Source organism: Lineus longissimus, chromosome 5, assembly GCF_910592395.1.
Source record: "Lineus longissimus chromosome 5, tnLinLong1.2, whole genome shotgun sequence".
NCBI classification, from domain to species: domain Eukaryota; kingdom Metazoa; phylum Nemertea; class Pilidiophora; order Heteronemertea; family Lineidae; genus Lineus; species Lineus longissimus.
This window is the reverse complement of record NC_088312.1, coordinates 18,181,022-18,192,220: the sequence shown is the minus strand read 5'-3', so window position 1 is coordinate 18,192,220 and position 11,199 is coordinate 18,181,022. Positions and strand designations below refer to the sequence as shown.

Here is an 11,199-nt window from a genome sequence, read left to right as displayed (position 1 = left end):
GGGATAGATACCGCGAGCTCTAGAATCCGCAGGTTCTAGAACCGTGAGCGATAGATCTCGTGAGGGATAGAAGTTCCAAAAAAATCCGTTTTGTGGCGCCGCTATCTCGTGAGCGATAGCAGTTCAAACGATTTCCGTTATGTGGCGCCACTGTCGCATATTCGTGGTGTAGAATCAGGGTTTATACTCGGGTTTATATCACTAGCCTCTGCTGGAGGCTGTCTCGGCTGCAGCTGATCGGGCTGCTGCTGGTCTAAAATCTGCACTACTTGCTGAAGCAGTACTGCTGCCTGTTGCAGCTGCGACTGGTCGCACATTTTTAAAACTGCAACGAAAGTAGCCTACGCATGTACGCGCTTTCTGACAGTGACAAGTACCACGTGTTGAGGCCAACTGACAGTAGTGTCGCTTACAGCAAAAACAATACGACGACGTCAATATGCGACAGTGGCGCCACATAACGGATTTTTTTGGAACTTCTATCCCTCACGAGATCTATCGCTCACGGTTCTAGAACCTGCGGGTTCTTGAACTCGCGCTATCTATCCCTCACGACGATTCTAGGAAATGCAGATTTTAGAAATTACAGCTGTACGCGCCACCAACTATGCGCCTCATCGGCTTCTAGGAGTCACTTGCTATCCCTCGCGCGTTGGTGAATATTTGCGGCAATAACCGCCCATACAATAGGTCACAGCTCAACAGGAAACAAAATTAAAACTAGGTTATTGAATTGTTTGCAAAAAAAAATGTTTTTGATAACGTGAACCAAATGAGGCTGCGCTAAAATACCGGTACTGATAAAGGAGATAGACCTCTGGCGGTTTAAAATGACTCGATCATAGTAATGAGTTTTGTCCTAGTTACTGAATTGTTGGAGGCCCAGTTCAAGTATTTCTTGTGGCAATTCAGTGGAATATCGATTTCAGATGGTAATGAGTTCTTGATTGGATGCACTTAAGTAGGCTACATATACTAAACAAAAAGTAATCTCGACATTTCGACGCCGATTGAGAAATCCACCGAGTTTAATACAACGAATGACCCGATGCCTTTAACTGTAGGCCTAAGAGAAGGGCTAGCTAACATAGTAACATTTAGACGAACAGCATGCTAAGCTTATAAGCCCAACATTTCTTTTAGTTGGTGCTCACTCTTATCTCAGCGAGCACACAGCATCAAAAGGATAATTAAACGTTTAACACCGTTTTTATATAGTTTCCATGAACAATTTGATAACCTAGTTTTGTAAATAATAGGAAATAAACCGTGTCCTAAATAGTTGTCTGGTGAGCTGCAACCTATTTCACTCCATCACTGTACTGATGCATTTCGAACGAGGCGGATCAGCACTATGTCGGCTCGGCGCTTTCTCGAACTTCTTTGGTTTGGAGCCATGTCGCTAGCAATCACTGAAGGTAGGTTTGATCATTGGAAATCGATCCGTTGTTAACGATATTCGTAGTTTTTCAGCATCGAGCGAATAGGCCCATGTCTTCTTTTTCTTGGTCGGCTCCTCCACCTGGCAGTATTTGGCCGATATTGAGGTATACATGTATTATTACCAGACCTACCTGTAACCTTAGCCCCATCTCATTTTTGGTCAAGCTAGGTTCCTATACCTAAAAAATTGTGGGATGACATGGATGAGGGTGGTCGAATAGAGACACACCACTGGTCGCGTACATACTCAACTTTTATTTAATTTTGTTGTTACATGTAGCTTGGGGGGAAAATGTGACAAGAAAGCAACAACAGTACATGTACATTGACCTGGACATTAAATAGCGATGGAAAAAAGTACCGACACTTATAATCCCCTGACAATATGTATTTCGCGAAGATAGTGAATTCAGTCATCATTTCCTCTATTAGTTGCTGCGCTTGCTTTGATAAGTGACGAGCATAAGCTTTACAACGACCTGATGAAGGACTACCAGAAATGGGTGAGACCAGTCCAGAATGCAAGCGCCTCTGTTGAGGTGAATTTCGGAATAACTCTTCAGCAAATTTTGGAAGTGGTAAGTGAATGTAAACAGTCAGGCAAAGCTCCCCGAGCGGCGAGTTGTCGGCATTGGCTGCATCAGGGAACATGAAATGGAGACAATGGAAACAACGCCAAAAAACCTGTTCAAAAGGGAACAATCTACGGATACGCACTATAACGCCACCCTCCGCCACAGGAACAGGCTTCTCTACCAAAACATACCTTGTGAGTTACAGAAATAGTGGGCCCAATTTGCCTCCGCCACCCCTATCTGACAATAAGTGAACCCGCTGTGCACGAGTCTGCAGGAACGTGATGCGTGCGCACACATCATAGGGTACATCAGGCCACCAAATGGAACAAGCTGCTGCCATGATGGATCACAGTCGAGTAGACCTATACGTTTTGATAAATTGACATCTTAAACATGAATGAGTAGGCCCTGTATAATTGATAAGTCAGTTGCGCTATCGTCGATGCAGGTAGCCGGGAATAGGCATGTTATTTTGGCGATGCAAATTATGTCATTGCAAATCGTAAAAGCATACCTACAGTCAGTTTCTAGAGACGAATTGAATATCAAACGAAAGCCATGAGAAAATCTATAGAGCTCTATTCTGCTCATCCTCTATTGAACTAATTGTACGCATGCGTCTCGCTCACCGCCCCACCGCCATTTACGATTTTTTGTGTAGTCAATTTTGAAATTTTCAGAACGAAGCCAGAGGATACGTGAGCTGGAATATTTGGTTACACATGGTAGGTATGAGTTTCCCACTTAAAGTAATGTCATCCAACCGTACGAACCTTTCTCAAAATTCATTTTGTGGGCAGTGAACATGTTGCTCCAACTTAATGTTCTTACCATATACCCATTGAGTGCCTGTAAAGCCTTTTTAATTTTCCCGCCGCGGGAAGACTTGAAAACATGTCCCACCAATTACCTTATATTGAAACAGAAGCAATTTAGTTTTGGTGTACTTTTGGCCAAACTTTAAAGGGTCAATGTGTCACTTAATTTGCTTTTTTCCAGGGGTGGAAAGATGTTTCTTTACGATGGAATGCCAGTGAATATTCAGGAATAGACAAACTAAGAATCCCCATTGACCAGCTCTGGAAACCTGATCTTGCCGCCTATAATAGGTAAAGAAATGCTTACTTTAAACCGCTATTCTTTCGCGGACACTTTTTTCGGATTTCACGAATAACCTATAGATTTGCGAAGAGGAAATATTTGCGAAAAAGATAACCTAGAAGTAGATATCAGACAATAAACCCGAAATTTATCTTTGAGTATATACATTTAAATACGCATACTCCATAAAAGACAATGAAGTAAAATCATTCAACAGTATTTCACATTTTAGCATTGGTGATAAATACCACTCGTCATTCACGAGCATGGGTTTAGTAAACTATGCTGGTGACGTAATTTGGATCCCACCAGTCATCCTCAACACGGCATGCATATTCGACTACACGTATTACCCATATGATTCCCAGATATGCGATATCAAAATTGGTAGCTGGCATCATGATGGAGGAAAGGTAACTATCTTTTCATCTTAAAACGGTCAGTTGCCTTTAAGCAGGAGAACATTACTGATGCCTTCGCGGCGACTGCGCAGGTAAAATGCTGGCCTCTTCACACACCACTGACATACTCCGCCAATCATAGGTGTAAAGCAGGGCACACGTGACTTAAGCAATGGCGGACTGAGTTGGTAGATAGGTTAATAAGGCTGGTTACTCCCAGATACGTGCGACTGCGGAGAAACTGGATTTCATCAGGAGGCACTCTACATAAGCGAGGTTTCTATTTTGTTAGTTTTAACGTTATTCTCGGCCTTACCCGAATTTCCCAAACACTTCAGACTGCCTTTTGGTTCTTCCCGAACGATTCCGAGATGATGACGTCAGATGCATTTAGTGAACAAGCTGGTAGACGTTTGAAATACGGTGGGATTCCCGTAACGATTCAAATTCGTGTTGAAATGCACAACAGGGTCTACTCATTGTGGCGAATGTATCTGCAACTACCTCGGGTCCAAAAAAGGCGGCGGGTGGGGGGGGGGGGAGCCCCGAAGGTGTAAACTTGTGAAAGAGGAGTCTAGGGTCCTCCCAGCAGAACTATTTAGAAATAACGGTGTCACACTTAACCCACTGGCGACCAGAAAAGATCGTTGCTCCCGACGAAGAAAGGTGGGGTGGGGTGCCTCACGCGCCCAGCCTACATACACCACTGTATATTATGTTCTTTTACAGATGAACTTAACGCGTGGGCATGACCGGGTCGATATCTCAACATATTTGAAAAACAATGGCTGGGAGTTGGTTGGAAGTATTCCTTTGAAAAGAAACGTAATCAAATACGACTGCTGTCCGGAATCCTACATCGACTTGACAGCAACATTTACTATCAAGAGGAGGAAGACATATGTGACCAGTGTGCTGGTTGTCCCCGGGGTCATCCTAGCATTCCTCATCCCGTTCATCTTCATGTTTCCCCCTGACGCGGGAGAGAAGATAAATTTGGGTGAGTAGACTACATTTCTCAATTATAACGCAGCACTAGACGGGGACAAAAGACATGATGTCCCGCACCCGCCTTCAGAATATGATATACTGTATGAACTTGGTGAAATTTCTATGGGAACGCCGATGCATATCAATCGAATGGCGCATGATTCAGATGCAGATTCAGATTCGTTTATCAATCAATAGGCCTAGCATTACATGGAAAACCGCGCGGTTTTTACCGCCTAACTGTTCCAAATTCCCCCTAAAAGCTCAACTAAAAGCTTAACTGAAAGCCCGATGGCCTAATGCTCAGAGTGTTCTGAGCCCCGATGATGGAACACCATTCTGCTTGAGCAGGCCCAGGTCACACTATATAGGGTGTCTTAACGGGTAGATCGCGAGAACAAACAAGAAATATATTCCCCTTTACAGAAACCCTTCTTGTGTTGGGGTTGCACTACGATGGCTTCTTGAAGGAGATTAAAAAAAAAGGTACAAATCATAGGCAGTCCAACTCATCCAGATTTGATACCTCTTGCAAAATATGAACTGGAATCTTTTCAGGGGTTGGTCTTATTCTCGGCTACATCCTGCTGCTGTTGATTGGGGATGGTATAAACGATGGCAAGCTGATGTCCAGTACACCTATGTTATGTAAGTAAGATGTTGCTTGCTCACTGTTCGTAATCTCCGGCATTATCGGCTGTCATCTGCTTCATAGAAGTTCTTCGAATACGATTAATCACATTTACTCTGGGTGTACTTCTTCGTGTTCCTGGCTCTTCGTAAGGGTTGCGAAACCTGCCGATCATAATATCATCTCAAAAGTTAAAATGACTTCTTTGACATTGAGCTCGACGAGTGCGACTTTCGATGAATGGAAAACGCATTAATGGGAATGGATGTCTCTGTAATTTGCTAAATGTTGTTGTTGCAGTTCGCTATTACACTGCTAACATCGTCCTTGTCGGCCTCTCAATGATCTTATCGATGTGTATCGTCCAGCTGTGGCGGGAGAGAGGCCGGGCAAGTGGACCTCCTAATCTCGCCTCAACCGTGAGTACTTTACTGAGTGTGAGCATGTACAATACATGTATGTTTGCATTTGATTTTCACAAGAATTTCACGTTAATCTTATATGAACTGTGATGCAAATGCTTTTGGTTCTTACGTCAAACGTACCATTGAAGATGAAGATCTTAACATTTTGCCGATAGAGAATCATTTTCCTTTAAATGATTTTAGAGTCCTAAAAAACCCAACTCACAATTAGAGTATACCACCCGTCGGTGGACACTAGCAAAAAAAACCCATGGGTGTTGAAAATGATGTCGAGGATACTTCGCTTTCTATTGTGTGGAATCGTGTAGGAATTATTAATGAGAGTAAAAACTCCCATGGATCGTTCGTTATGATGGAAATCAGCAGGATAGAAAGAAACATAAGTTACTCGTATTTCAGATTCTGATTGACGGACTAGGCTGCGTTCTGTGCGTCAACAGGAACAACTATATTCGCCGACCAAGAGCCGTGAGCGTGGATGCTGAGGGGAGCATGGACACTGACAAGATAGGCAAGGATGGACCTGATACCAGCCTGGAGTGGAAGCTGCTCGCCATGGTCCTCGACAGAATTCTCTTCATCTTGTTCCTGGTCATTAGCCTTGTCATGGCTGCAATAATGGTTTAGATGCACAAGGTCTACGTTTTTGGATTGTGCAAATCCATTCATTAGAGTATAGACAAACAAATTAGAGTGCCAGCTATATCTTACGCAGTTTTAGCTGCGCTAGAGTTAAGGTTTGTACCCATTTAGAAATTGGGCGATCGGAATTGTCGATTTTGTGCGACAAGATATGTTTGCCTGGTCTCTTGATTGTACTTGAAGCACTGAATCGCGCAGTGTATTTCGCCCAGTTTAGCCGGTTGGAAGCTATACCTTATATAATTACTACCAAGTTACCATTAAGTTGACTTATAAGAAGGCATTGTGTAAATGCGATGCTTGATATTATGCGGTATTTTTTGTGGTTCCTGGATAAAATGTTCTTGTCGGAATCAGTAATGAGGAACCTGCAGAATAGAAGAAAATATCGCCGTTTATTATCATTGTAATTGTTTTGTCAGGTCCCCGAATCGGGTAGCCCAAAAAATCTTGATCATCGTATTAATTTGCGGATCATGCGGAGGTTAGTGCAAAGAAAATAGAGTGGTTAAGATCTAGATCTGAGAACGAGAACGAAAACGAGGTGGCATATTTTGACGACGGGTTTCGCGTGGCCGAAGAGAACCTGAAAGAAAAAAAAATGCAAGTTAGAATTATGGAAAATAAATGAAAAAAATCCCTCCCCAGTCAGTTGGCCGCGCCCCCATTTCCGCGTAATTCTCTCTGCGCTATGACGTCACTGCATATCATTACCAGCTCATTATCGCGTACATTTAGGCGTGAAAAATATGAAGTCGGAAATCGATCCTAAACTTGCCAAAATCGCACGGCTGGAAAAAACGTTTAAATTGCCTCTGATTTTTGTCAGAAAATGTTGCAGCCGGATTTAGGTTCCGACCACACCCGAAGTTGAGCCGAAGGGCCCGAACACTAGGATCGCCACCATCGCTACAAAACGTGTTCTAGAATACTGATTATGAAAACTTGTCCAATAGCCCATCCCTCCTTTCATGAGACCACCATTGCCCAAATTTAATGACAAAATGATGCAAAGAAGAAACTTAACATTAAAGATAACTAATCCTCTCTTCTGCATCTTGAAACTCTTTAACAGTGAAACACTAACATTGAAACAAGAACACTAATAACAAACAGACAGTCAATTGTTGAAGGGTGTAAAACACAATGCCCAATTCAAATTCTTGCAAGTGGTGCTGTTGAACTTTTCAAGTGGAAGGAATCAAAGTTATTTTCATTCGTGACGTTATTTGCTAATGATTGTTTACACCATTCAACAGCTTGACATGTTCATCAAACCCGATTGACTGGAGAAGTGAAAGTATTAGCTGAAAGATAAAGCAGATTTTTCCTGAATGACAACAGCATGGATGTACATTTACAACAGACAAATTGATGACAAACTTCAAGTTAAACCAATCACAATCTTGCAGGAAGATGTCCTGTAATAGGTTAAGTTTACACCTTTAACACTGGCATTGGTCATGCTGCTCAAATTACATACTTTATCAGCTTTTTGGTATGATCTTTTACTGATACAGCGACTCTAAAAATGAGATGATGGTAAGTTCTGTGCGCGATGTCTGGCACAAAATAACTCTTGTGGGGGTACTGATGAGGCTATTCCCGGCTTTATAAGCATCATTGATGGCTTGGAAGCCCGTTCAGACCCAGGCCAGGGTCAGGGAAAATAAACTATCCATCCAAAGGTCGTCCAAAATTACCAGACAATGCCTATTATTGAGCCATGTCACTTAGTAGGCCCTGGTGTTTTGGACCGTGAAGATCCACATTGTAATGTGTACATGATTTCTTTTCCTGAACTATGGCAGCCTTTTACAGGCAAATCTGGCAAAAAAGTGCCTAAACTTAGGCAACTAAAATTACCGAACAAACAAGAGATATATCATTATGAGAAAGTTTATTTTCACAGAGGATATACAGAGAAATTTCTGAATTAAGAATCAGCCGGATTGCCCAACAGTAGTAGTAGACATCTCAGTCACCTGGATCTGTTCGGAAGTGAAGCATCATGGCTCATGCTTTACTGTTTGAGCACATCCACACAAATCGATAGTATTCCTGGTCAATATCAATGACGATATGGTGGAACACATGACATACCTCCAGTCTCATAACATAACATAACACTCACTCAGTCACTGTCACTCTGACATGTCTGATGACTATTCTACCAGTAGCTTTATCAAAAGGCTCAAAATCATCTGGTCATTTGGCCACAAGTTGTAGAAATTATAGTCAGACTAAGCATATTCATCAACAGAACTCAAACAGGCTACCATCATGCCATTCTCACTTTTAACCACAATTTTTTTGAGACACGCTGTGCATTAAAATATTTTTACAATATCGCGTCGTGCACGCAATTGCCGCGAAAAACGGCTTGATTAACATCACGTGATCCAAAACGTCATAAATATTAATGAGATTTCTTCGAAAAATCACCAAATTAAGTGCCAAAAAACAAATATTTAGGAAACCGGGTGCTCAAATGTTTTAAAAGATATGAATTCATTTAGGATTGGTCAACCACTTCGCAAAAAATCAATTTACCAAATATCGTCGCAAAGTGGGAAAATATCTTTGAGTGAGGTATGTTCAGCGAAGATTGCGAAAATATCATCTTTCGAAAAATTGATCAAACTCGGTTGATTTTGCTTGGAATTTGATGAAATAAACACCAATTTTTTCTTTCAATAACTAACAATTTCGCCATCTTTGATCAATCGCTCTCCCCGAACAGTCGTGCATGCTACAGAGGTTTTAGTCTCTGCCACAGATATGGCGCGAGTAAGTACCAAATTTTTACCGATAGGTGACAGTAGCAGCGCAACGCAGAGAGAAACGCTTTTTGAGCGCTGCGAACGGGGGCTCTCACACCCTCGACGTGAAAACAATCGATACTAGGCCTAGTACAATACAAGCACGTGGACAATCGAAAGGGGCAAATCCGTCCGAAAACCTCCCTAAAAGTAGAAATATAATGGATTGTCCGATGAAAACGAGCGTAAATACAGAGAATTTCTGCCATTCTGTCCTGACAGCCGCCTCAAAAGATTCCATACCGCCATGTTTTTCTTCCACGTAGGCCTACTCACGGCTTTCTTTGATCAACATGACGTAAGCGTGGTTTGAGGTTGATTAAATGTTATTCGCAATCCCTCATCTATTGGATAGTCAGATTGGCCTTGCGGCCTGGACGTCACGCTCAGAATCCAGAGGCCGAGAGTTCGAATACGCTTGATGACAGCATTGGGAGACAAAAAAATGAACTGGGGAATTATTACCACAGTGCAGACCTACATTAGAAACATAAGAAACACCAACGCCATCGCGTACATTCTCAAGCGATGCATTTTGTTAAGAAGGGTTTTCTAAAATACTCGGTTTCTGTTCGCACGAAATTGCGTGATGCGGACCCTTACATTTCGTGCCAAAAACAATCACGGAAATAATGCGCTCTTAGGCAACGATAACAAAGCTTAGCCTCATATACGCGGCGTCTTCTATCTGTTCTATCAAGATCTGACACTGAATAACAACGTTCAGTCAAGTGGTTTTCAGAACAAAATCCACACTTACTACTGTTCCGTGAATCAGATCCGATCCATCCACGCGCCAGGTTTCAAAGCACGTCCACCTGCTCCTCCACAACCCCTAGGTCGACCATAGCGTCTCCATTTTTCTCTCATTGACGATGTCTGCAACGCAGCTATGGAACTCGTCGCAGACGGATCACTACGCTCCTCCACCGTTTTAGAGGAAACAGCAACATCCTTGCAGGTTTCGCTCCGCTCCCGCCTTTGGATTTCCTTGAAATCTAAAGGCGAGCTAAAGGCGTCATGAAATCCAACAGATGTAAAGATCGGATTGGTGGCCTTCTCCGTCACGCACCCACTCCATTCGCACATATGTAGGTAAACAAGCTATTGATTGCCGCTTATTGATAAAGCTTCGAGACTCCGCACACGCGACGTATAAATCTCGTCATGTAACTTTAAAATATGCAACGTTCCAACGGAGGATCGTTGCTTACTCTGGCCATGACTATTGCTTAATTTCAACAAACATTGGACATGTGAAAAGATAATGCGCTCTTTCCGAGCAAACCTGTCTCGCAACAATTGACATGCAGAGTCACGGAACGGTAACGGAAAAACATGCGATGGCCGACTTCGCATCTCCTTCTAGAAGAGACTCCAAATAATAACTTTGATATTTTTGGGAGTTTAGACTTGTCTACCAGCGCAACGAATTTATCCCAAACGATAAACTAAGTTGGCGTCAAGATGGCGCAAACCTCATGCTATACGTTCAAGTGTTGGAATGTTGTGAGGGCCTCTTTGAATAACCATTCATATGTGTGCTCTCAGCTGCCACAAGTTTTTCCTACATTACTGTGTCTGGTGAGAAAAGTGGACGTTCGTGTCTTGCTTACTGTTGGATAAGCTGGAAAATATAGTGAAGGATTGCCAGTTAAAAAGTGGTGTTAGTAAGGCTGGTGACTCGTTTGCTGTGGAACCTAACTTGTTGGTGATAGTGCACTTCTGTTCAATGTCCTCCTCGGTCCCCCTTAATGTTCTTGAAGATTTCCTCCTGAAGTTAACAGCCATAATCGTTATGCACTTTGTATATATGCGATATTATATCTACATAAATCTAAATATAGTATTAAAACAAAACATTTTGTTAATTCATATGTTGCAACAGATGAGTTGAGTATAATCCAAACGCGCCCATTACTTCAATATCGCTCATGGAAAAATGGCTAAGAATGCCAATGATTGCGATATTGCATGCACATCTTGACTTCCTCTCTTCATCATCATCATCTCTACCTCTCCGAAACCCTACATTGTTGGGCAGCGCTAGTTGCTAAGGGATGTGGAACACAAGGAGAGAAATGTTTAAAAAGTGTATATCCTGAAACCTTTCAGTAGAACTCAAATGATCTGCGCCACAACCAGAGCATTTCTGACCACAACGAG

The 11,199-nt window shown here is 42.4% G+C and overlaps 1 protein-coding gene across 1 annotated transcript; it reads left to right on the top strand.

The window, feature by feature from the left end:
* Positions 1 to 1,332: 1,332 nt before the first annotated feature.
* LOC135488137 (neuronal acetylcholine receptor subunit alpha-7-like) lies at positions 1,333 to 6,609 on the top strand. Its single transcript, XM_064772604.1, has 9 exons — positions 1,333 to 1,418; positions 1,876 to 2,021; positions 2,702 to 2,746; positions 3,021 to 3,130; positions 3,355 to 3,535; positions 4,253 to 4,523; positions 5,072 to 5,161; positions 5,445 to 5,563; positions 5,969 to 6,609. The coding sequence occupies exons 1-9, from the start codon at positions 1,355 to 1,357 to the stop codon at positions 6,194 to 6,196; spliced, it is 1,254 nt and encodes a 417-aa protein (XP_064628674.1). The 5' UTR covers positions 1,333 to 1,354; the 3' UTR covers positions 6,197 to 6,609.
* Positions 6,610 to 11,199: the final 4,590 nt, after the last annotated feature.